Source organism: Eublepharis macularius, chromosome 4 (assembly GCF_028583425.1).
Source record: "Eublepharis macularius isolate TG4126 chromosome 4, MPM_Emac_v1.0, whole genome shotgun sequence".
In the NCBI taxonomy this organism is placed as follows: domain Eukaryota; kingdom Metazoa; phylum Chordata; class Lepidosauria; order Squamata; family Eublepharidae; genus Eublepharis; species Eublepharis macularius.
In genome coordinates this window covers 91,818,807-91,845,673 of record NC_072793.1, presented here as the reverse complement: position 1 = coordinate 91,845,673, position 26,867 = coordinate 91,818,807, and the positions used below count along the sequence as shown (strand labels likewise).

Here is a 26,867-nt window from a genome sequence, read left to right as displayed (position 1 = left end):
GTCAAGCGTTGCCCATTCAGAACCCTTACCATTTCTACTGTAGGGGTCTCCCGTCTCAGTGAATTCATCCTTGACACGCAATTTGAGTTCTGCACGGTCACAGGCCTCAAAGTTTATCTCCGAAGAGTTCACAACAAGAGAACCATTGAGCTCCAAGCGGAACCAGTTATGGCACACATTGCCCACACTGTCTGAGCCTTGGAAACATGTGACGGCTAATTCCTGAAATATCAGCGAATGGTTAGTATCCATGTCTGTGGCCTGCAGTGTGGCTACCAACTCATGCAGGGCGAGGTTCTCCAGCACTCTGATGTCATTGGGTGGGGATGGCACAATGGCTGGGGGTTCATCATTGACGTCTAGCACCTGCACCTGCACCAGGGTGGTGGCAATGTCCACAACCCCTCCAAAGTCTGAATTTTCAGCCTGCACGGTCAGATTGAAGAGCGCCTGCTGCCGGTCATAGTCAAGAGCAACATCTGGGTCTAACCGCAAGTTCCCCTTGTACCAGCCAGCCCTCAGGCAACTAGACAGTATCAAGAAGTTGTTCGATCCTGTGCTGCTGGCAATACGGAATGAGATACGGTAGTTGATTTCTGTCTGGTCAGCATCTGTAGCTTCCACATTGCCCACAGAGATTCCTGGAGATGGAATGTTAGTTAGAACTACTGGCACAATATTTCCTCATGCGTCTTAATGAGGCCTAGAGGGAGGCAATGGCAAACCGCCTCTGTTAGTCTCTTGCCAGGAAAACACCACAGGGGTCGCAATAAGACAACTCTGACTTGAGGGCACTCTACACCACCTTAATGAGGCCATCTTATCCCTAAAAAAATTGAGAAAAGCAGTCACATGCTTCCTGGTGCCTTACCACATTTCCCCTTACCTGTACCCTCAATTTTGTGCTTTTTTAATCATATTGGCATCCTATTTATTCTACGTGTAATCCAAGGTGTTAGCTATAAGCTAATAAGATGCTGTCCATAATCAGGTGCCTTAGAGGGTTTTTTTAAATCAAAAGACAGGATATAAATACTTCAATTAAATTGCTATTAAGGCGTAAACAGCCTAGGCCCAGCATTTCTGAGGGAAGAGGTCTCCCTGAATGAATCTTCTTGCTCTTAAGATTTCAAAGAGAGCTTCTGCTCTGGATGCCAGACGTCAGACCAATAAAATCAACGAGGGCACAAAGAAGGACATCATAATGGAGGCCCCTTTGTTAAGGAACACCATCCTCAACAAAGCCTACTTACAATCAAGAAAACTTGCAAAACATCCTTTTTCAGAATGCTTTTAATCAAATTATCGGGATTACTCAATACATTTGGTTATGTTCAGACATTGTGCAGTTCTTAGTTTTATTGGTTGGGATTTTAAAAAATTGTTTTCAAATGAATTTTAAATTTTAGCAACCAGCTGAGTTTACAAGAAAAACAATATACAAATGTCGAAGAAAAAACAACAAACACTATCACAATGCCACCCTAGATATCTCCTGGATTCCCTGCCACAGACTATAGGTCAGTGATACACCATACCTTGCAAGCCCTCTTGGACAAAGAAGACATAAAATGAGCTGTTGAACCTGGGTGCATTGTCATTTTTGTCCTAAAAAGAACAGAACAGGGTATAGGTTGGTAACAAGGGAAAGTCATGTTCAGTTCCATGCTTTCCGAACGTAAGACAACATGGGGCTTTTCAAGCAGTAATGGCAGAGCTACAGATGTTTATGGCTGGGATGGTATAAATGTTAAGAGCTCTGTAGCCTGGCTTCCTGCCTGCCTCATAGAGTCAGTGTCCATGTTCAGGTTTGAGTGTGAATGTGCACGTGCACTCACACACATCCCAAACACTCGCTGAAAACTGGATCACTTTATCTAAGCAGGGCTAGGCTCACTCTTGATGCATTAGTCCCAGCCACCCTTTCTAAGCACCCCTTTCCCATCAGACTCCTAGCAGAGAACGTAATTACCTCGACAACAATGGTGACATTGACTGTGGTGTTTAACTGTGGGATACCCAAGTCGTGCACAAGCACTGTCACCACCACTTTACCATCAAACTCTGCAGGGATCGCTTCACGGTCCAGGGGCCCTCTGCTGCTCAACATCCCGTTGTTTCGGTCAATTGTGAAATTGTTGCTGAACATACCAGGCACCATCTCAAAGCACAAACAACTATTATTGGTCTCTGGATCATCCTTGTCAGTGGCCTAGGAATAAAAGTTGGGAGTTACTAGCAAAATAAAGGGAGACGGAATACAATTCTTCTCACTGCAACCAGCCTATAAACTCTCAAAAGTTTACATTCTAGAAATCTTCTTGATCTCTAAGGTACCACTGGACTCAAATCCTGCTGTTCTACTGCAGACCAACACAGCTGCCCACCTAAATGATCAACACCGGTTCTGATAGTGATTATAGCTGGAGATAGGAAACTGAGCTGAAGGATTCACTGAGCAAAGCCAGTCTTGGATATCAAGAAAGCATGTTCTCTACACATTATGGTAGAAGGATTCCAATTCATAACTGTAGGGCAAACAAACATACCAACCTTGATGTTCCCCGAAAAGCAAAAATCACAATGTGCAGTACAAAAATCTATTATAAACCTAGAACATATTAATAAAAAGGCATTTCACATTCCTACAATGAAGTCTCTTGCTCGCATAGATGGAGGGTTTCTTTTATTATACATAGAAGGATATGGAAGCTGAGGTTATGTGGGCTACAGGAGTAAGAGCCAGTATGTTGTCAGGGGTATGGCCATGGAAATGTACAAGACATCTAAGTCTTTTCATGAGTCTCTCCCTGAACCAAAGCCACCCATCAGATCCCTAGAACCGGTAATTCTTAAGTCAAACTCTGCCCCAGACATGATATACTACCCTTGTGTATATGACGAAGAGAGCTGTGGTTCTCAAAAGCTTATGCTACAATAAAGTTGGTTAGTCTTAAAGGTGCTACTGGACTCTATTATTTTGCAACTACAGACTAACACGGCTAACTCCTCTGGATCTACCCTTGTGCAGTAATTTTACTGATGTGTGAAATGTATACTAACATGCAATTAATAATTAATTCACAACAACTTGAACTTGATGATAATTCTTAGTGGAAAGGAATCCCTGACAGCCCAAGGATAAGTGTTGATGATCAGGTGCTCTAGGTACTTGGCTTAAAAGTAAATTATATTCTAGTTACTCCTTAAAAGTGCACAGTTTGGTACATGGCTCAGTGTACAGGACCAAGGAAGAAAGTTGGTGTTTGAGCCTTACCTGGATCTGGATATTTGTTTCCTGGCCTTCACGGATGAAGATATTATAAGAGCCTGTCACAATGGGAGGGTTGTTGTTTATGTCAACCACTGAGATCTCCAACTGTGTGGAACCAGACAATCCACCTCCATCCACTGCCTGTAAAGTGGCATAATAAGCATTTCCCCAATCCAGTTTACTGCCATTTGCCACCAGCACTGTACCACTTGTTGTGTTCACTACAAAAGTGGACCACCTATATGATAAATAAAAAGACAAATCCCTTAGGATCAATGGACAACAACTCCCTCCAAGCAAAAGAGGGCCTACATTATAAACCTCTCTCCTCCCCATTGCTAAGACTATCATAGGTACATACATGCTGTTAGGCAGCAGATTATAGGTGATCTCTCCATAAATTCCACTGTCTGGATCAGTGGCCTGCAGGAAAAAGAAAACATCAACAGATCATTATTCTTCACACATTTCTATAGTGAGCCCCAGAGATGGCGACTGGGAGCAGGGGTTTGATGGAAGTCTATGATTCTGGTCATAAAGCATCAGTCTATTTCAGAGACCACAATTTGCTCTTATCCCATCATCCTTGACCTTCCCTGCTTGGGCCCAGATCAGCAGTGCAACTTTCATACTGTGATGTCAGAAGAGACAATGGTTCCTGGTGGGCTGTCCTCCAGCACATAAAGCTTGTACTCGCTCTGATTGAACTCTGGTCTGTGGTCATTGATGTCAAGAAGATGGATGGTAACCATGGCAAAGGAGCAGCAATCAGTTGTCCTCCTAGTGTCGTTTGCTATAATCTGCCAAGATTGGAAAGAACCAAGTCAACTACACCCAAATCCCTGTTCAGAGTTAAATCCTCATTGAAGCAAAACTCCTTCTGAAGGCAACTTTCTAATGGGATACTGGGAAAGGACAGGCTGAACCAGCCAGATGCATGTCTACTGAGCTACCAACGCTACCTTTCTGGAGTGGTAGAGGACCTGTCAGCATCATCTACTTAGCAGACAGTATTTCTCACATCTGCTAGAAGTACAGTGCTGAAGGGGGTGCTTTAATTCTACAAGAAGGTGCTCCTGTAATGGTAAGCACACAGTTTGATAGCATTAATTTTTCAGCATGTCCTCATTAGGACAAACATAGTCCCTGTTTAAATCTCCTATATATCTTCATCTCCTATATTCAGTTTGCCCAGAATGAGACTTCAGCAGGTAACAGGAAAAAGTGATGTAACTTCCTCTTGGCAGCTAAGTCTAGATCTCAGTTCATGGCTGCAACTGTTAACAAGGGCCAATGCAAGAAAATAGGCCTAAATTTTTGCATCTCTTACCTCCACAGTCATGGAATGATTAGGTATTTTTTCATAGTCCAAAGCGCTTGAATTGCTCACTAGCACCTGTATGGTGCCTACGTTCACAATCTGCTGCGGTGACACTGAGAAGGCAAACATATCTAGACCACGCAAGGACAACTGAAAAGTGCCATTGGAATCCTGTTTAGAAAAGAAGGCAAAATACTCAGTCTCTCTCTACACAAGACCTCTTACACAAGGATGCTCAAGTGAAGGAAGACACAATGTTAGCTGGGAAGCCAAGTATTAAAAGACAGATCAGAAGGCTTTGTCAATTTTCCCTCTCTAGAGAGGGTTTGTTAATTTCATCTTCACCTCCCAGAAGGGGAGGTGAAACTGACAGAGCCTTTGGGGAGGCCAGGAGGAAATAAACAAACCCTCTGAGGAGTGATCTTTGCCTGCTCTGTAGAGGAGGAAATTGAAAAGTTTTCTGATCTGTCTTTTAAAACTCGGCTTCCCGGCTAACATTGCGTCTCCCTTCACTTGAGCATCCTCGTGTAAGAGGTCTCGTGTACAGAGACTCTCAGAAACACAAGCTTTTCAACACTCTCTGTGCTCATCAACGTAACTCTTGTTCTAAACCTATAGTCTACCTGTTCTTCTGTTTACGTACTTGTTTGTTTATTTTAAAAAAGAACATTCATTCCACTTGTTCAAAGTGGTTTACAAAAAACGATCAAAAGCTCGCTTCTCAACAATTCAAAACACAGTATAATCTCACCCACACAAAAGTCTGAGGACTTTCCTCCTAGGCTCACCTTGTCAGGATCATAGGCCACGATGCTGAGGCTGGCCACAGGTGTTCTTGGGGAGGCATGCTCCTCTATCTGACCAGAAAAGTTACCCACTGGAGGGTCTGTGAAGTTGCAGGCAGGATACTCACACGAATAGAACTGAGGGGTGTTGTCATTGACATCAGTGACCTGAACCGTTACAGTGGTGCTCACCTTTGCCACCTGCTGGTAAATGTTCAAGTCTTTTTCTCGAGCCTGTATAGTAAGCAAGAGAGACAAACTGAGGCCTGAAGGGAGGGGGAGGAAAATACTTATCACTTCTCAGAGCTGCTCTTTTACTAACCACAACTTGGAGTTGCACCTCTTCACCTGGAGCACCTTCTCGGTCTAGATTGCCACTCACAGTGATTACCCCTGTGACATTGTTGATTGTAAACATGCTAGCTGCACCTAATGGAAAGGAAGAAAAATATCTCGCCTGTCACACTGGAAAGAAGTATCAGTTGCCTGGGATAACTCACTATGAACAGTTTTCCTTTTGATATCAGGAAATGATGATGCTCATGTTTTCCTCCAAGAAAAGGATGGTGGGGGGGGGGAGGTGCAGGGAGAGATTGTAAAGGCTAGCTGCCTAGCATAGCATGGACTATGGCAACAGCCTGGTTCTGAAACCACCTACAACTTGTCACAGCAAAAGGCACAGTAGAGAATGGTTATATAGCAAAGTAAGAAACCAGCATGACATCTTTTGGCAAAAGAAGCAAGGGTAAGAAAATCAAGTTAGCCAGTGTCTCTCTACACAATACTTTTGACACATGTTCTTCATGTGTTGGGAGACGCAATGTTAGCCAGGAAGTGTAGTTTTAAATGATAGAGCCAGTAGAGATCGCTCTGGAGGGGACGGATTCTCTCCCAGTCTCTGGAGCCTTGGCCCTGCCATGGCTTGGTTAATTCAAAGTTTTAAGCAGCGAGGGCAGCAGAGTAAAAGCTCTGGAAGGGGAGACAGTCAGGCACCCCAGGGATGATGGGGGGCTATGAGAGAATCTGTCCCCTGCGGAGCGATCTCTGCTGGCTCTGTCTTTCAAAACTATGCTTCCTGGCTAACATTGCGTCTCCCAACATTTGACAGACATGCGCCCCGGCATCTCATGTAGAGAGACTTTTAGTGGCATGCCAGAGATGGGACACTCTGAAGAGAAGGGTTAGATGGCATGTTCAAGCAAGTGTCCTATGAGAGAAGATGCTACTGAATGAAACATTTTATAGAAGCAAAGCTCCAGTGCGGGAACTAGTACTGATAGGCTCCTTCTTATTTAACCGCCTCAAGGTTTATGCAGCAAGGCAAGGGTCATGTAAAGGATAGGAGGGGCAGTGATAACACTGTCCATGCTGATACAGCTTGAGACTGGTATCAGGAATGGATGCATAAATAACCTGTTATTGCTGATTATACCATCAGTCTTAGTTAAAACAGCAGGAGTGACTCTGATGCCCAGCCCCTTCACTACCCTGTCTTCCAATTTCAGCCCCTCATTCTTCACATTTTTATTCCCAATTATTATTATTATTACTTGCTTTATTGTCTGCCTCTCTCATTCATACTCAAGGCACACAATGTAAGTCAATGCAATCAATAATACGAGATATCTAATAACCAAAATAACAAGACTAGAATTACAGCTGTCTGAAACAAAGCATAAAGTAGGCCGCCAGCCTGGCACCAGTGATCCCTTAAAAATTGGAGGGGCAGAGTCTCACCTGAACAGCATCCCACAACATAGCAACATCATTTCTGGCTGCATAACAGAAAGTGACATTACTGCGCTGGAGAATGCTCTAACATTTCCCTGAAACTCTGTGGTTTCATCATACAGTTCGGGAGAAATATGTTAGAGTGTTCCACAACACAGAAATGATGTCATGGCATTGCTGGACACCTCCCTCATTTTCTCCTGCTGGTCCATAGAGTACTGTGAGGGAATCAGGGTATTTTGGCAGGAGTATTTTGGCATGTGCTTCCAATCCTCTTTATAGATCATTTGGAAATTATTTTTTTGTGTGCAGAACAAAAAAATCCACCTCTAATGATTGATAAAGTGCATTGAAAGTGCATTATCCAACGTGTGCGGAATCAGCCGATATGTTAAACAATGCAAAAAGCAATACTACGTAAGTATAAAAACAAAGCAGTGAGAGTAGATCATGCATACAGCAAACTGATAATAAATTATATACAGAAGTATAGTTCACATTCTTGTTTGCCACACACACCTCCAAAGTATAAACTACAGCAATCTTGACCCCTTGGCAAATAATAAACTCGAAGGTCTGTTTACATCCCTCAGGCTCTTCTGCCACTCACCAGCAAAGCTGTAATAGATTACATCATTCACTTCCTTGTCTCTGTCAATGGCCAGCACAGTCATCACTGGGGTTCCCTGGAATGAAGAACTCTGAGTGAAGGCAGGGCCTACTGTGCATGGAAAGTACACACCTTCATCTAATTTTTCAAACAGCCCTTGTGCATTTAATTATGGCTTGCTATAGAAGGGAGGTAAAACTTTCCATGGTCATGATCCAAAGCTTATCACCTGCTAATTTCTACACATCGATCTGCTGTTAAAGGTATAACTACAAGAGCTGGTTCCAACTTGGCAGTGCCCTCCCTACCAGGCATGCATTGCCCAGGGAGAAATTCTGCCAAGTGGCAAGATGAAGCATTTAATTTCTTGTTGTGCCTCTCCCCAAGCCTCAATGGGTTTAGCAAGAAATACATCAGACAAAAGGTTAAAACCAATGAGGTGGTGGCATGTGCTCCCAACTATTCTGAGAGGAAGCCTGCGCGCAGCATAGCTTGCCCTCCACACAGGAGGCTAACAGAGGCATGGCAGACCATAGCAAAATATAATTTGTAAGTACTTCATGGATGACATCACATGCCTTTCCTGTTCAGTAGGCAGGCTTGCTGTGAACTGTTGCCTTGCCAGCAAAAACCCTCTTCAGAGCACTGAAATCTCCTCTACCCAAGTAGGAGTGAGCATGTTGACCCTGCCTATAGTCAAGCAACAGGACAAAATCACAGCATCTACATGCATGGCTCAGTCCCATTGATCAGGAATTCATAACACTGCACTCCATCCAATTGCTCAAAAAACACTGGACATTCTCAGTCAAGGGGATGGAGCCTTTCTCCGTATACTTTGTAGGCATGTAAACACTCTGCTCACATTACAGCAGTCAACAGGCAGGCCAGTGCATCCATTCCTGCTTCCCTTCTACATGTCTTGATTTCAACATGAGATGTCATCTGAAGAGGGCTACAGTTTCCCATTGAAGTGATCAGGGTAAGTTTGTATGTTTATATTTGTATGACAGCACATACATTAAGGAACAATCTGTCTTAAAGCTATTTCCCCCCACAAATATTACACTTTTCCGTATCAAAAGCAACCATGTCAGAAGAATTTGGGCACTTGAGAGTTTGTACTAAAAGAGCTGAACAGATGTGCCTCACCAGGGGGCAGTTTTCTGGTACGGAGCCTACATATGGTTCTCCCAGAAACTGGGGGTCCAGGTCAGGCACATCAACAACAGTAACCGACAGATAGGCTGTGTTATTCTGATGGACGATCACGTTATTCAGCAGTCCCCCACCATCCTGGAGAATAGAAAGACAACAATCATTTGAGTTTGTCACTGCCTTCTGTCTGCCTACCCAGGAACAGTTCTTTCCCCCCAGGAACACATACAGAGCCTTCCTTGTGGAACATTTCCTGTATATTACACAGCTCTTTTGACACTGTACAATGTAAGACTTTTATCCATCCCAAACAAACACTTTTAAAATGTCATGGATCTGAAAATAAGAGAGACCAAAAGGCAAGAGCAGATATTGATACAGGCATGCTGATTTTTTAATGTAAGCCTCACTGCCTGAAAAGCTACTCTGAACGATCAATGCAAATTAAGGTCAACTCAGTGCAAACAACTGCCTCCACCCCCGCCCCACCCCCGCCCTTTATTTATTATACACATTTTCCATGGAGAGAGTTTCCCTTCCCTCCCAATATTTTCCTTCCCTATGTTTTATTGGTCCCTCCTCACCCTGGCTCTGATTTTGATTCTGTAGAAAGTGCTCTTGTTATTGTAACTAAGTGAGCCGTTCAACACCACAGTGCCATTGAATAGGATGTAGAAGAGCTGGTAATTCATCTCATTGTTTGGAATGACCTGTGGATGGTGCACAAGGAAAATACATGAGGACTGACTGAACCAAAGCTCCACCCTCCCCCAAACCCAACGTGAACTTTATGCCCAGGATGACTTCGTAGCAAAAGGATGTGCAGGAGTGGAATGGGAAGCTGAAACAGCTGGGGGAGGGGGGGGGAATGCACATGAGTGGCCCATGTGCTCCTGACCAGGTTCTCTTCCACCCTCTGTCTGCCCCAGCCAACCAATGAACCATGTTCCCTGAAACTTCTGAAAGACTCTGACTCCAGCTCTGTACTAACCACCTCTTTCTCCTCCCACCTCTTGAAGCAGACAGTTATGGAGGGCACACACAGAGAAGAGGGTTTCCCCAGCCCAGCAGCAGCCAGAAGTCATCCCCAGCACTTGTGCTGAAGAGGCCCGAGGCCCTGAAGGGAGACCAGGGCCGATTCCAGATGACTAACCTTAAGTCGCTTCATGCCGCCCTCTTCCGGATCGTGATGGGGAAAATGCGAAATATCGCGTTTCCTCGCGCGAGTTTTGCGCGACGACGCGCAAAACTCACGCGAGGAAACGCAATATTTCGCATTTTCCCCGTCGCGATCCGGAAGAGGGCGGCATGAAGCGACTTAAGGTTAGTCATCTGGAATCGGCCCAGGCCAATTACAGTATTCTAAAGAAAGCTGCTGCAGTGAAGGAAATGGTTGCAGCCTTCCAGAGCATCAGCCTACTGGGAGATCATCTGATAAATTAGAAGGTCAGACCAGGCCAGAGCATGTGAAAGGTTGTTAGAAATCAGACAAATTCTCCACAGAAGACATTTCAGTCTGAGGTAGAAAACCCAAATGAGAGAAACCAAATCATTTGATAATTTACTGCTATTTAATGTCATTTCAAAATCTGTTGTCCTGAGGTGGGCTACCTCATCTTGCCTAATAATAGGGCTCTCCCTGCTGTCTTTCCCAAGATACTTAGATGGCAATCGGCCAGCCTAGGAGAACACCGTGCTTAAGAGGCCAACTGTGAGAAATGAGTATTCTCCCTTTCCAGGACTCATTACTGCCACTGCTCAGTGTCAAAATGCATGTTTTGTATACAGTGGGTTCCAGTTTCACTCTCTAGCAGCTCCTTTTAAAGAAATTCATGTGGTAAGACTGGGAAAAAACTATGTCTGAGATCCCCCGGAGAGGTACAGTTAGTTAGACAGTATTGGGCCACTTTACTCTGTTTAAAGCAACCCCTTGCACTTTACATCTCAAAGGACAACTGAACCCACATGCTGTAATGCTTACTTCTTCAATTGTATAAGACACCTGTCCAGCACTTCCTGTATCTTCATCTTTAGCCAAAACTGTATAGATTGAGGAGCCAATGGCTGTGTTCTGAAACACAGAAGATTGGTCAAGTTCAGAAAAGGCTTGGAAAAGGTAGGAGCAACAGGAACACCACCCAGGTTACTGATGTAAAGACTCCAGTAACTCACTGATTCTCACTTCATCCTGGCCAGAGAAGATTTTCAGAGGCCTACATAGTACTATTAGCAAAATTGGAGTACATGGCACCTTCAGTAGTTTCTCAGCCTACTAGTTGAACAGATACCATGCAGAGCAGTGATCCTCAACGTAGTATATGCAGGTGCCAGCAATGTGTACCCTTCCATGAAACAGAATCAGTCCTGGCTTTCTCTACCTCAGTGGAGTAGGGGGTGATTCAGAAGACATCACCTTTGAGATTGAGAAATGGGTTTTGCTACTGCACCCGCCATACTGTGTCAGAATTCCAAATGTGCCCACAGGCTCAAAAAGCTTGGGAAACCCTGATTTATGCTGTACCTTTTTTCAAAATGGAGACTAGAGTTCCCAGGTGCCCGCTCATGGTGGACAAACTTTTGGCGGCTTGCCCCCGTGCCCACTGATAGCTGACAGTCAGTGGGAGCTGGCAAGCCACTTGCCAATCGTCCATCACTGGCAGGCAACACTGGAAAATATGCAGTGCGTGCACTCCCAGCAGGATGTGACAACATTACTTTTGGAAGTGACATCATTGCACTGGCTGTGGGACTGCTCCCCCTCTTTGCATGGGGCCAATTTTGGCACCAAACAGGCAGATGCTTTCCTGCACCAAGTGCAGGTGTACATCCATGGCCAGAGCAATGATGTCAGATTGAGAGAGGAGGGCATAAAGGGGTGAGCCAGTGCTGGACTCATGGCCCTTTCTTATATGCCCAGGGTAATGCTGATTGCCACTTTGGAGTCAGGAAGGAATTTTCCTCCAGGCCAGATTCAGATATCCTGAAGTTTTTTGCCTCCTCTGGGCATAGAGAGGGGTAACTGGGGGAGCTGAGGGGAGAGATGGCTGTGAATTTCCTGCATTGTCCAGGGGGTTAGACTAGATCATCCTTGTGATCCTTTCCAGCTCTATGTTTCTGTGTCACTTCCAGAAGGAAACAGAGCCGGTAAGTACTGCCCCCCTCTCGCTGGTTGCCAGTGAGACCTGGCAACCCTAATGGAGACTCAAAGTAGCGTACAGCATTTTCACCTCCTTAGTTTTATCCTCACAACAACCTTGTGAGATAGATTAGGCAGAGTATGTGTAACTAGTCCATGGTCACCAGTAAATCTGCTGTAGCAGAATAGGGATTCAAAACTGGGTATCCCAGATCCTAGTCCAAAAATTTAAGTACTACACCACACCAGCTTTTGTTAAACAGTACTACACCACACCAGCTTTTGTTAAACAGCAGGACCCAGTGAATTGTGCAAGTCAGGTGGCAGCAATCTGTCCAGTGATTGCTAACGGGCCTGTCCCCTGAGTCTTCTCTCAAAGGCTAAAACAGGCATGGAAAGGGCCCTGCCCCTACCTTTTATTGACAGAATCCAAGGCTGGAACTTGGCAATAATTTGTGGATGCCAAGCAAGGTCACTGAGGGCATCTGTTTCTTAAAGTTACAGGTGATGCTTTTGTAATTCTGGGAGAGGTTAACTTCTCAGTGTATTTTTTTAATTTCATATTTTCCCGCAAACGTGCTGCTTTTTTCAGGTTTGTAGGAAGATCTGTCTTGTCTGTCTATGCCTCCAATGTCTGGATTTAAGTATCCACAGATGAAGTCATGTTGAGAATTACATATATTGCTATGTTAAATTAAAGTTGATTTTTGCAGTTAGGGTGCATGTGTTCTTTTCCATGACTATTTCCATATTAACTATTTCCATCAATATATCTAATTCTGAACTTGGCCAAATCTGAGGATATTTACATTCTGAGACTGGAGCTGTGAACAGACAGGACAGATGTTCTAACAAACCTGAAAAACACCTTATGTTTGCAGAAAAATGTGAAATCTAAAAAAAGAAAGAAAAACATTAGAGGGCTTTTTTTTAAAAAAAAAAACAAAATGATAAAAGGAGCACCTGTAGCTTTAAGGAGAGGATGCCCTCAGTGTCCCTTGCTAGGAAATTACAATAATTTTGCCAGCATTCCAAGCTTGGTTTCTGTCAATAAAAGACAGGAAAGGAGGCAGGGGCAGGGCCATTTCTGGAGTTCTTTTGTCCTTTGTTGCCAAGTAGGCCCCCTCTCCTGCTTTAAGGCCTGCCACGAACTGTGTTAAAGTTTCCTGCATTGCTGTTTCACTGCTGCACCAAAGACTGCCCTGCATGTGTGTGTTCTAATACACGTGTCAGTTTCCTGCCTGCGTGTTAACTACCTTGCTGCTGCAATAGACTGTGTAGTTTACTGACTCCATGTTTGGTTAACTGCACAAAGGACTCTTTTCCTGGGCAGCCCTGCCCAGACCTGTACCTGGACTTCCCAGAGTGTGCTTGGACTTTGTTACAAGTGTGCCCCGTGCCTGTATAGCCATCTGCCACGGACCGCGCCTGTTCCCTGCTTTGGACTGTGTTTTGTGTGCTGTTTCTCCTGCCTCCATGGAAGCCTGCCTCATATGGGCCCAAGCCGCTGCTAGCAGCCGGGCGCCTGCCGGGGAAACCTCCAGCGAGCCTGGCTAGGCGCTCCCTGGTCAGTTCCCGCCTGGAGACTCCCGCGGGCCGGTCCCCCGAGCTTGCCCTCGCTACTGGGCAACCTGCAAATCAGCCCCAGCTATGCCCAGCCAGCAACCATGTTCTTAGGCAGCCAGAAGACCCAGGGAAGGAGACTGCTTTGAGAAGCCATTTCGGCGAAGCAGGCACACCACGTCCGCAGCGAGAGTACCTCGCCCCGCTCTGCATATCTTAGGAGCCGCCCCGGAGAAGGAACTAAGTGCCGATCATCCCAAGCACTTAGAGAATGCATCTCAAAGAAACCTCCGCATTCCAGAGCTGATGACATCAGGACAAGCCCTGTCCGCTGGAACATCCTTTCAGCCCACTCGGATTTCCCCCTCCCTCTTTTGTCCCCTCTTCCTGAGGTGTCACTTATCACAATCAGATTGCCAAAGTGGCCCATCCAAGCCATTCAGTAACCCATTAGAACCTTTGTTTTAATCTGTGAGAACCACCAAGTAAAGCACCAGCCCCAGGGTACGTTTTGGGGTATTTAAGCCGGTCTCCCAGACCGCATGGTGCGCATGCCATCCTATCCAGAATCCCTTGCTGTCCGTCTGTGGTCCCAGTGCTGGCATTGGGCCACCTCGCTGTTGTGTCTCTGCTTCGCTTCAGGATTGTGAGTATTCCCCACCATCGTTGGGAACCTGCTAATGCGAAAGTCTCTGCATTTCCTACTCTGTATTTCTTAGATCTTGTGTGTTCTCTTGTATGCTTGTGCAAGTTTAGGCTTACGCCACATTATTAGTAAATACACGTGATTGAAACTATTTGTAGTCTGCCTGTTTGTCACTAGAGTGTCTGGAATCGGGACCTCTGTAAACATAGGTTAAGATCCGCGCTAATTTTAAGTTACAGACTGCTAAAGCTAATTCCCCATTCAAATAGAGCAGTTCTGGTAACACCTTTGAGAGACTCATTGGGACCAGGCCTAGCAGCAATCACTGGATCACTTGCTGCCACCTCAACTGTATGACTCACCCAGCTGCTTGCTACAGTTAAACAGCAGCAACCCTTGAAAGCCAGGGTGTGTAGTGGTCAGAGTTACAAAGAAGGCCCTCAAATCCCCATTCTGCCATGGAAATTCACTGGGTTACCATAGGCCAGTTACACATGCTAAGCCTAATTTATCTCACCGGCATGGTGGACTGGCCATTAAGAGCACCAGGTTACCTCTAATTGAGCAGATGGCTTCGTCTCCCCACTGAACAGAAGGCCTGAAACCAACCTGTCAGAGTCCCATGCAAAGCAGAGGAGGCAGCATCCACTCCACTTTAGTCAAGACAGGGGAGATAACAATCAGCCTCCCTTCACCCATCCAAGGTGAGGCATGGGAGGCAGCACCCAGCCCACCTGAGTCCCAGGAGAGGCAGCACCCAGCCCATCCAAGTCCCATGAGAAAGCAGGGAACCTGTGCCTGGACCATGCAAGACATGGGAAATCATACCCAGCACAATCCGAGCCTTGCATGAGGTGAAGAAAATAACAGCTGGCCAATTGGTTAAGTAGACTGCCTCTTACTTCCTCCCTTCCCTCTTTGGGAGGGCAGGGCACAGGCAGGCAGACTACTTCTTCCTCTGTACCTCACTTCTCTTTAGGGGGCAAAGACAGGGTGGGTCCTTTTTGCAGGGTTTTTCACTCTCAGTCCACACTTGCTCACAGCATTGTTATGATGATAAAATGGAGGAGAGGAGAATGATGTAAACTGCTTTTGGCCCTCATTGTAGAGAAAGATAGAGTATAAATGAAGTAAATAAATAATAAATAGAGCTGAAAATGGAGGTGCAGATAAAAGTTAGGTTGGTGGATAGGTTGGCAGGTGGGTGGGAAAGAGACAAGGAAGCAGATAAGGATGGGGATATGAGGTTTGCCAGGATGAGGGAAAGAGGAAATAGTGTTGGGGAGGTGATACAGGGAAAATCAGGTGCCCCTTGCAAGTCTTTACAAGTTCACCACTGTGCAACTGGACCTGGCCCAGTGACTGGCACCTCGCAACTGGGCCATGGTTTTCCCAGGTAGAGGCTGTTTGGGTGGAGGGCGGGGTAGATGGGGGGGCAGATAAAGGTAAGTTGTCTGCTGGGTGGGAAGGAGAGAAGGAGGAGGAAAAGGGGGAAAGCTATGGACGTTCTCAGAGAAAGGAAATATGAAATCATGGGGAGGGAATAATGAGATCCCCCTCCCGCCTCCCACAGTTCCTTGTGGCCTCCCACTTGTATTAACTATTTCTGTATTAACTACTTCAAGGAACAGTTCCTTGAACTAAAGAACAGGTAGAAAGCCTGCACAGTTGATTTCCTCAGATTAGAGAGCAGAATTAAAACATCACAAAGTGAGGAACAGACGTCTGCAGTGTAAGCCTGGACATGAAATCTATTGCATAGGTACCTCAAAGACATCTGTCATGTAGGGTTCATTCACAAATATTGGCATATTGTCATTCCGGTCTTTTACCATGATGGTGAGTTTTTTAAGGACCTGTTGGAGCAACGTAAAATGATTGACAGTCATTTAGAAGACTAGCTAGAGAGGCTTCAGCTCCCCAGAGATCAGTACCTAAACAGGAGAACACCTGACACATGGGAATATGGTGACTAGATGTAAAGGCAGATAGGATGCATGTATCTTTAATAGTTGTACAAAAGAGAAACTGTCAACACATGCAGCTGATCATGAATGGGTGTGAAGAGTTGGATCAGCAGACATTCCCTCTTCTACATAATAATTAAAGTTACAAAAGCCTTGTCACACTTTGCATCATTAAATAGACCTTCCATTAATTCATGATTGAAAGATCTCAGCAGCTATTGCCAGTGGACTTAGTGAGGGTGATTTAGCTGGCCTTGCCTCAGTTCAACAGCTGCTGCTCCTGACAGCTTGAGAGTTGGGACAGCTGTACTGATGGATCTCATCTGCCCCATACATGTCACCTACATCATTTCCCCCCAAGAAGTTTCCTTACCGGGTCATTTTTCTGGTCATGTACGGAAGCCTCAACCCGAATCAACTTTGTTTTCTAGAAGGGAAACGCAAAGCACAAGCATTTTGATAATGAGGATGTCAATACCACTTTCCCTGTTCCACATGCCTCTTCTCTAAATACTGATTCTTCTGGAATGCCTCTTTTCTCATCAAGTATGAGAATAAAGTTCCTCCCAATAGTCTTCCCTTTAAAACTGCAGCCATAACTGCTACATTCAACAAAAGAAGAAGAAAAAGAAGAGGGTGAAGCAGTAGCAGCAAAGACAAAAAGAATAATTGGAGAATTCCTCAGGTGTAGGTCTGCCCTCAGCTTAAAAAATAAAACAAATCTGTCTATCTTGCAACTGTCTCACTGAAATCAAAGGGAACTCACTGAAATCATACAAGATGTTGTTTCCTCCCAAAACAAAACTATTCCATTATTTGCAGAAAAAACGGTTCTGTGTTCAGGTATGAACCAAGATATAACATGCTTTGGTTACATTTCAAATTACAGCAAAGATCTAATTAACATTTAGTCATGAACCTAGCTTGAAGTCAGTAAATGGAATGTAGGAGAAATCTACGATATTCCTGCAGAACTTGGTCTGTAAGGAAGTATCACATTGAACAGAGTGAGGATCAGAAGGCTAAATGCGAATGCCTCACATATACAATCCAGAGAAACCACTGTCTGGTCTCAAAAGCATAGCTTAACTTTTTGGGTTTGAAGATCTGCACTCAGTAGCAGTGTGTTTAAATCAATCCCCAATAAGAATTGCTGGCGGGTTATGGAATGGCAATTGCTTTCATACTGGGAAGGGAAGAGGAAGAAAACTCTTGAGCATGCCAATATTAGAAAAGGAAGCAGAAGTTATAGGACACTACCTGGTCTGCAACAACATCAATGCAACTCTCCACTAAAGACCCTTGCAAAATATTCCAGTGAAAGGTCTGCCAGCTTTCCCTTGCCAGTTCTATCCATCCCATTTAATGCTGTTGTTCTCTTGCTCATCTTTACCTCATAATCTACTGTTTGCTTCAGTGTGACATTGCCTGAATCACTGCTGACAGAGAAGTAGTAAGCTTCTGTTCCCTTTATGTCATATGTCAATGGATCGTTGTCAGCATCCTTAGCCACCAACTTAAAAAGCCAGGCACCTGAAATGATAAATGAGAGCCAAAGGTTCGAGTTACCTAGGCCAGAATGATATCTCTGAAAAACCGTCAATGAGATACTACTTACCTATAACTCATCATCCCTGCAGAGATACACAGTTTTGGGGGAAATAGTGGTACTATCAGTGCTAGACATTGAGGCAGAAATTCAGGACTTCAGCAGACAGGCTCAGCAGGGCCCCCCCCCCCAAAAGCAAGCTGTAGCTTTGCATTTGAAGTATATATTATCAACTGAATGCAGCCCCCTCCCCCATATGGCCATTAAGGTCACAGTCAAAAATTATTTAATTGCATCACTGGACCCAATCCAGTCTAGAATGATTTCCAGTAACCTTAAACCTTCTTCCCAACCTATCCCATCCCACTCCATCCTTAGCCTGGATGTGGAAGTAAAAATAGGATTTATTGAGGTGGCGTGATATTCTCATCCTAGCCAAGCAGCAGGGAAGAGGAGAGGGGCTTCTTCTAGTGTGAGTCTCACAGACAATACATTTAACATTGCTTCTTGCATTCCAGATCAGCATTATCTCCTTTACTCACCTATTGGTGTGTCCTCTGGTAAAGAGAAGGTACTATTCATTATGAAATGTGGTGATGTGTTCCCTAATGCTGCAAAGGAACCAGAAAACCAGTTAATTTTCCCCCCATGGAGCTTCCGTCTCTTATTCTGCTTCCGTTCCAACTTCTGCAATGTATCTCCTGCCATAGTTGCTGGCTTTCCCCCACACCGCAGAGAAGCTGATGATATATGGCTCCCAGTGACAAGTGAAGGGAAGATTTCCTGTTAGAGTGGTATCCAATGGCACCAAGCCTTTAGTCCTGACTAGCAGGACACTGGAAAATTATTTGATTCAGCTCCAGGTCTGAAAATACCAGCTTCTCTGAATCTGATCACTTACTACTAAAGACAGCAGGAGCCATTCAGGACTTCCACAGCCCAATCCTGTGCATGTTTACTCAGAGGTAACTCTCACTGGTTTCTGGTTAGAGTGCCCAGGACTACAGCCTTACTCTTCTAGAGCAGTCATCTCACTTGTGCCAGGCTTGGAAAATTATGCCTAGGCAAAAGACCCTACAATTTCAGCAAAGATGGTAGGGTAGGAGGTTGGCCTTCATCTTGGGAAATCTTACCTTCTGCATGAAGCATGAAGAAAAGCATCCATGTGAACCAAACCATCCTGCTAGACCAAAGAGATCCACAAACACAGCATGCTGAAGGATAACTTGTCCGTGGAGACACACCTGCTTCCACAGCCTTGGTGAGTGGTTTCTTGTGGCTGTAGGTTATTTGCTTCCCCTATGAAGCCTAGTGATAAAGGCAGACTGTAAATAATAAATAAATAAATAAATTGTAGGCTATTTGCCAGCACCCACCTTAAGGCCCAAGCATGCCTGGCAGCAGGAGTGGACAGGGAAGTGAAAATGGCCACAGAGCAAGCCGAGCGACCCTTGTGGTAGACAAGCCAGTGCTGCAGGGCCACTCAGCTCATGGGGACCAACAACAGACATTAGCTCACCCATCGCATTCTTCCTCCAGACTGGCAGCAGTGCAGGAGGAAACAATTGGTCACCTGACCCTGATCGTCATTGCTGATGAAGACTTTGAGCCAAGTGGTCCCTGAGGCACTGGCAAAGCTGCTGGGGCTTGGCTCTGCTTACTCCTGACCACCAGTGGCCCTCTAGGATAGTTGCCCACTGGGAAATTCCCCTAACTGGCCAGTCCACCTCTTCCTGGTAGGAGTGAGCATTATAAACACTGTGGACTTGTTCACATGTGGCATTTTACAGGCTTGTTTACGTCAAGTACCATAAGAGAAAAGGTTCTGCAGATATTATTGACTGCATTTCCAATAAGCAGGGCTATGAAAACCTCTTGATCTCTTATCATTTCATGTAACAACTGGGAGAGTCTATGTTTATCAGGAACAATAAATGACAAATATAGCACGTCATACTAGCTGACAGTAAGGTCAATGTACTGTGTGTGTGTACGTGTATGTATATATATTCAGATGGTATCATCAGTCAATGCAAAATGTCACAAACATAAATTAAACAATTGCTTACATTTAACAAATAGCTTTAATCAAAGTATTTCATCAACTTTAGTAAGTCAGATTTTAATTGAAGTAAAAAAGAGTTCCAAGCTGGCTTTCCATTCACTGGCATGAATAGGGGATGCCAGGATTAGTCACTGCTCAACACTCATAAATACATATCAATAAACATTAGGGATCCACAAAGATGAATGCCTGAACTGAGGCTGGCTGGAACGTCAGATTTCGTCTCACAGACTTCCTCTGGGGCGACCATGGATCACCATACACATCTTCAATTCTTTCTATGAACCCAGAGGGTGACGCTGATACGACCCTCCATCTTTGTGGATCCCTAATTCTGGAAATAAGCTGAAGATATCTGCAAAAGAAAAAAGACTAAAAAAAGGACATGAAAACACTGACACTTACCTTGCATTTTGAACTCAGAGTTGATATCCTGCTTCCTCTGAAAATACGGAAGGGGAGTGTTTTGTCCCTCTTGGACTATTTCTTTGTATTTGAGTTGTATGTTTATTGATATGCATTTATGAGTGAAATAACCGTGAGTACTGATTGAGCATTGTCACTTTGAATAGATAAAGGAAGTTTCTTAATTATTTACTATTCCTGGGTGGTTTTCCACTTTTTGGTTGAGCAATTGTGCCAGGAATTGCCTTTCTGGTTTGTTACTATTGGGATTAGTCACTGAGCAGTCTGAGAAAGTACCGCTGCATATTTCTTTATATCACTGTAAGGAAAGGAGATGGAGACAATCTTTTATTCATGGGAGTAAAAAAAATCAGTGAAGGGTTCTGGAATTCCCTCAGGACCCAGAGCTCCACTGATGGTCCTGCTGGGGACTTGAAATGTATTCTTTTAAATCCTTGGATTCCAATTCTGTTGCTAGATTCTTGCAGAAGGGTTGTGATCTATTGAGCCAGTACACTCACAGTGAGTTCATCATTCCTTAAGCCACACAATGCTGCAAGGCCTACCAGTACATTTGCCTCTTCTGTAGGGAGACCACTTTGCTGGTGGGAGAAGGGACTAATTAGGAGCAAGACAGTCATTGATTTCCTGTGCCATGCTGCGGGTCTAGAAGATGACAGCTTGGGCTGGATTCTGGTCCACTGTGAACCTAACACAGAACTTTGTTAACTAAAAAATAAGGAAGACTCAAACCAACAAACATTGCATTGCTCGATATATTGTTGAAGGCTTTCACGGCCGGAGAAGGATGTAGCACCGAAAGACAGAGATCTCTCAGTGTTTGACCCTGAGAGATCTGTCTTTCAGTGCTACACCTCTGAAGATGCCAGTCACAGCTGCTGGCGAAACGTCAGGAACTACAATGCCAAGACCACGGCGATACAGCCCGGAAAATCCACAACTATTACATTGCTCGTCCTGAGGATACTAAAATCTGGAATCCAGTTCCTTCAGCATCTGCGGGGGAGGGAGGACACTACTCCTGCTGAATTTGCTACACAATTAATAAAGGCAAGGGAGCACACTTTGGGTCAGGAGCTGACAGTTCTCTCTAAACCCATATATGTCCCCCCAGAGCTCCCTCTGTGGCACTGAAACACCTGTAGCTGTCTCCTTTGAGACATAGTTATGGGGATCTAATGGTCACATGCCTTCTGTGCTGGGGCTACATCTGTGTTAATGCCTGTTTCCCACTTCTGAATTCCAGCCAGACAGCCCAGATTTTCCTTTAGTTATGGCTCATGTCAATGACTGGAAGGTGGCCATCCTGCCTCTGCTCCACAATCAATCTGTAAATACTAGGGCAAACCAGGTTTTTAAAATGAAATGCACTCTGTTCATCAGTGCTATCCTATGGAAAGCACTGTGTTAAGTAAAGCTATATGACGGCCTGAGATAAAAAGCTAACCCTTTAGAGCCACCTTGCAAATAGGTACACATGTGTCACTAGGCAATAAACTTCACCATATTGTGTTTTTATTTTGTTGATGAGCAGTTATGATGTTTTTGTGTCCTTGCAGCTTTGCTGCTTTCTTAGCTGCCTTGAGTTTGAGGAAATAAGGCAGGCTATAAATATTTATAAATAAATTAATTAATTAAAGTGACTTAAATTTCTTACTAGTACTGCCTCAGTCAGGGTACTCAAAACAGAAGATGAGAGGTACCACTTTGGTCATTTTCTTATTTAGGGCTGCCTCGTTATTCTAATCCCACTTTAATTGGTCATAGAACTAATTTTTTTGTTTTTTATTGAAAATTTTAAACCAATTAATAAAAAGAAAACAAAGTGAGAAATACATAGCTTCAAGGAAAAAAAGAACAAGAAAAGCAAAAAAGAAAGAATAAAAGAAATTAGGAATAACTACCAATTTTCTCTGTGAAAAGATATATAAGTATTACATATTACACCCTAACTCCAAATTTAACCTTACAATTAATATTATACCTTAACTTCAAATTTGCCCTGAAGGGCTACTTTTCCGTTCCCTCTAACACATTTTTCTCCACCTTCTAATCTTCAAAAGCACAAACCATCAGTTCATTTCTCTCTGTTTCCCACAAAAGGTCTATAAGGGGCTTCCAGGTAACAATATATTTATCCAGTGACTTTTCCCTAATCAAAGACTTAAGTTTGACCAGCTTCCATCATCTCCATCATCTTCTTCGGTCATTCCTCTGTTGTAGGTAACATTGTAGCTTTCCATTTTTGAGCATATAACAGTCTCACTGCTGTTGACATGTACAAAAAGTAACATGAGTAACTTCTGTTTGTCCATTAGTCCTAATAAAAAAAGCCTCCGGTTTCATTTGTATACTAATCTTTAAAAATCTTCTTGATAATTGAGCGTATTTGTATCCCCAGTTTCTTAGCTTTGTTACATGTCATCATAAATGATAAAATGTCCCCTCCTGCTGTTCACGTTTCCAACATCTGTTCAAAACATTCTTATACAGTTTTGCTAATTTTTCCGGTGACATTTACCATCTATACATCATTTTATAAAAGTTTTCTTTCAGACTAGAGCTGAGGCTACATGGGTCTATTTTGACAATTCAATTCCCATACTGCAGCATTTTTTCCAGATTTGCCACCCTGAGTAATCACTCCAGGCACTATGCAGCTTCCCCCCAGCTTTTCTGAAAGAACTTGTATCTCGACTTTTTTTAAAAATCCGCTTTGTGGTAGGCTCTTTCCCCATGCATACTCTTTATTCCATTTTTGTTGTTCCACCCTCTTTCCCCCCTCTCCTGCCCCCTGCCAGCCCCCTGCATTATGAATGGCTGCTCTCTTTTAGCCAGCCACTCCTTCACCCCTCCTTTTCGTTCTTCCCCCTCCCCTCTTTCCTCTTTTTTTAAAAATTTAAGTCAGGTAGAGGGAAGTTCCCTCTTTATTCTTTTTGATTTGGCATGTGTGGGAATGTTGTATAGGGGGCTAAATATCTGGGTATGATAAATAATTGAATTTTAGATTCTCTTTTTATCTCATGGTGGAGAAACAGACGCTTGAGGGCAACAGAGAAGGAGGCAGAATCGGATTCATTGCTGCTCTGATGTGAGGTGCGAACGGCCACATACAAGCCATTCCATGCCTTTTGGCTTGACTTCAGGAAAAGTGAGGAGTTACATCCCTGGTTCAGAAGGGTCTATATTGTCCCAATATGTTATATGTTATATCTAAGTTTTTTGCCCATTTTATCATACATACTTTCACCTGTTCTTCTTCTGTTTCCTATCTCAACAAACATTTATACATTTTAGCAATAACATGTTCATCATTCAAGATGGGTAGCCATGTTAGTCTGTAGGTGCAACTGCACTCATGTTCATCATTCATACATAGTTCTGTTCAGGGCTTTTTTTCTGTGAAAAGAGGTGGTGGAACTCAGTGGGTTGCCCTCAGAGAAAATGGTCACATGGCTGGTGGCCCCTCCCCCTGATCTCCAGACAAAGGGGAGCTTAGATTGCCCTCCGTGCTGCTCGGTGGCGTGGAGGGCAATCTAAACTCCCCTCTGTCTGAAGATCAGGGGGCAGGGCCACCAGCCATGTGACCATTTTCAAGAGGATCCGGAACTCTGTTCCACTGCGTTCCAGCTGAAAAAAAAGCCCTGGTTCTGTTTCAAATACAGTCATAACTTGATTAAATCCATACATCCTTTTGTCAGCTTTAAATTGTTATGTTAATTGTCCATAAAAAACATTGATAAATATATGCCTGCATAATCAAGTCTTCTCTTGATTTCATTTTATATTCACCTTGTAAAAAGTCTAATATATCTTGATAAGTTAGCCACTTATGTTTGAATATAATTTCTCATCTGAAAAAGGTTTCTTGTGGTGAAATCCAGAGCAGCATTTTAAGGCACAACCTTGTATTTGTTCCATACTCTCAGAATGGCACACCTAATAGAATGATTTTTAAAATCCACTGTAACTTTAACTTGATCATACCACAAATAGGCATGCCATCCGAATCTTAGCTCATGGCCCTCCAGTTCCAAATAGTCTCTTATTTCTCAACATTAGCCATTTCTTCAACCATACCAAACAGCAAGCATCAAAATATCTTTCTTTTACATCTTGTAATATTTATACTTAACACACAGTTTCTTCCCTTGCCACACAAATTTAGATATATCCTTCTGCCATTGTTTAAATGGTGTATCAGATGTCAATACTGGTATTGTATGAAACTAAAATAACATTCTAGGTTGGACATTCATCTTGATTACAGATAATTTCTCCAACTCAGGGCCAAGCTACAAGTGACAAATGACACTTGAATGGCAAGTGGATTGAGTGGAGGGCAAGTGAACAGGGAGAAATACACTTGCCATTCAAGTGTCATTCATCACTTGTAGCTTGGCCCACAGACAATTGTAGTTTTCCCCATCTTAGTAAGTCTTTTTTATTTCTTTCCATGTCTTATCATTATTATGAAACAACATACAATGCATACTTGACAACAGAATACCCAAACACCTTATTTTCTTTTCTGTCTTAAAACCTGTTTTTCCATCAAGGCAACTTGTTCTTGTAGTTTCATATTATTAAAAAATGTTTTGTTAATTTTAAAACATGCTAATGCCCCAAATTCTTTTAATTTATGCATCAAAGTATCAACTCCTTTTACTGGGTCTTCTAAAAATAAAACTAAATCATCCGCAAACGCTCTCAATTTATAACTCTCTTTTTTATCATTACTCCTCCAATCTTTACTTCTTGTTTTATATCTCTATTCAAAATTTCAAGAACCAGAATAAACAGGAGGGGAGACAAAAGACATCCCTGTCTTGTTCCTTTTTGTATTTCATTTGGTCGTAGAACTGATAGATGACCAAAAGTATATATGTACTCCTTACCTGGTATTATGTGGAATCCTTGGAAAGGTGTTTGATTCTGCGGCAGGCAACAGAGATTTTAGTCCCTCAGACTTTGTCTCTCATTGTAAATTAGCTGATCAATCATTAACTGAAATCAGTGGATCAGAAACTCAGCCCAGCTCTCTTGAATCTCATCACCAGCCTTCCTTCCTTCCTTCCTTCCTTCGATTACAGCAAAAGGTCTACGTGCATGTGCTGTAATTCTTCCTGGGAATTCTGGAAGAGATTTTTCACACATTTGTGCATATCTGGCATGACTGACTGCTTGGCAACATTACGGCCTGTTCCCCAAACCAGCTAACTTCTCATGTTCTGCCTCACCACTTCCCATATGTAGCACTACTTCATCCTACAGCTTGTGGCACTGCCCTTTGCCCATGTGGCAATGAATCACCATACCTTGTGTTATCAGTTTTGTTTGTGACATCTAGGGTTCATTTCAATGTGAATATGGCCAATGCTACTGGGAGAAATCACTTGGGAAGATATAAAGATACTAAAGTACTACACTGGGGGATGGACTATGGGGTAAAATACCTTGCTGTGCACTCCTCTCTGCCATATGGAAAGGAGACCTACTAAGGACTCATGGGAATATAAGTCAGCCACAAAAGCACAACCCATTTAAGAAAGAAGTCCTATTACAGACGGTGATAATATGCAGGAGCGGCACCAGGGTTTCCGTTGGCCGCAGCCAGCTGGCTGGCTGGCCGGGCACGCGCACACACACACCAGCCTGCGTGATGACATCACATGTGATGTCAGCATGGGTGTGCGCACAAAGCAGCCCAATTGCTGCGGCGGGCAGCTGGGATGGCGGGCAGGTGGCCTCCCAGCTCTCCCGCTCGGTTGCCCTGCACCACCCCAGACGCCTGCTCGCAGCTGCTGCGCCCGGCCAGGGGCATGTCCTGGTGGCGGCGGCACCGCGGGGTGGTAGGGCTGGGTGGCTGCAGCTTTGTGGTGTGAGCTCCTGCCCCCAGCGCCTCCTCCAGCACCCCTTCCAGCATCCTGCGCCCTGAGGCAACCGCCTACCTGGCCTCAATGGGCACTATGATTCATCAAGCAGCCTTTGTACCTCTCCCATCCCTTTTTCTTCACCTTTAGACATCCCAGGCACATGCTGTGAGAAAAAGCTGTGTGTTGATCCATAGAGAGCCATTTCTTTCAAATATTCATCTACAATGTCCAGTCGTGTTTCTGAGGGAAGAAAGAGCTTGTTGTACACCACTGTTATATATTGCTTCAGTAGGAACGAAGGTTCTGGAGACCTACAAGACTATTGGTCTTTTGTGCCAGTAACGGCCAATAACTGTTGCCTTATAGTCCAATCACTGTGCTGCAAGTAGTTACTTTGTATAAAGTTCATGCAAATGAAGGATTCTAACTGCTTACCTTGTATTGGTTGTTGTTAAAAGTGGGTGTGGTTTCTGTAAGTATAAATTAGTTACTGTTTAGCCTGTCTGCTGTCTTTCTGCTTCCAGCTTTCAACAAAGATGTTTACTATAATAAAGAGCTGTTAATCTCAATATATAATACTAGCAACAGGGATGGAATCGAAGGCGGGTAAGCAACTGTGCGATACCGAGAGCTAAATCACTCCAGGTAGGTAGGTAGCCCTGCAACGCGGAGAGCTAAATCACTCCTGTTGCTGGTGGGAACTGTTGTCTCGATCGACCCAGAGCTAATACACAGCTTCCCTGTCGCAATTCACTGACAG

The 26,867-nt window shown here is 44.0% G+C and overlaps 1 protein-coding gene across 5 annotated transcripts in view; it reads right to left on the bottom strand.

The window, feature by feature from the left end:
- The window catches only part of CDHR2 (cadherin related family member 2), a 39,599-nt gene extending 14,377 nt beyond the window's left edge, over positions 1–25,222 (bottom strand). The window contains exons 1-20 of one of the 5 annotated variants that reach the window (XM_054977182.1): positions 25,130–25,220; positions 20,777–20,919; positions 18,874–19,048; positions 18,283–18,351; positions 17,585–17,724; positions 16,565–16,618; positions 15,991–16,080; positions 10,861–10,950; positions 9,464–9,589; positions 8,874–9,017; positions 7,722–7,797; positions 5,703–5,809; positions 5,384–5,614; positions 4,605–4,766; positions 3,907–4,074; positions 3,636–3,697; positions 3,278–3,512; positions 1,973–2,212; positions 1,539–1,608; positions 30–641 (exon numbers count right to left, since the gene is read on the bottom strand). In XM_054977182.1, the coding sequence (XP_054833157.1) occupies positions 30–641; positions 1,539–1,608; positions 1,973–2,212; positions 3,278–3,512; positions 3,636–3,697; positions 3,907–4,074; positions 4,605–4,766; positions 5,384–5,614; positions 5,703–5,809; positions 7,722–7,797; positions 8,874–9,017; positions 9,464–9,589; positions 10,861–10,950; positions 15,991–16,080; positions 16,565–16,618; positions 17,585–17,724; positions 18,283–18,351; positions 18,874–18,919 (2,722 nt within the window). In that variant the 5' untranslated portion in view covers positions 18,920–19,048; positions 20,777–20,919; positions 25,130–25,220. Of the gene's footprint in view, positions 1–29; positions 642–1,538; positions 1,609–1,972; positions 2,213–3,277; positions 3,513–3,635; positions 3,698–3,906; positions 4,075–4,604; positions 4,767–5,383; positions 5,615–5,702; positions 5,810–7,721; positions 7,798–8,873; positions 9,018–9,463; positions 9,590–10,860; positions 10,951–15,990; positions 16,081–16,564; positions 16,619–17,584; positions 17,725–18,282; positions 18,352–18,873; positions 19,066–20,776; positions 20,967–25,129 lie in introns of those variants that run through there. The other 4 variants (XM_054977181.1, XM_054977184.1, XM_054977183.1 and 1 more) reach the window with 4 other exon arrangements.
- Positions 25,223–26,867: the final 1,645 nt, after the last annotated feature.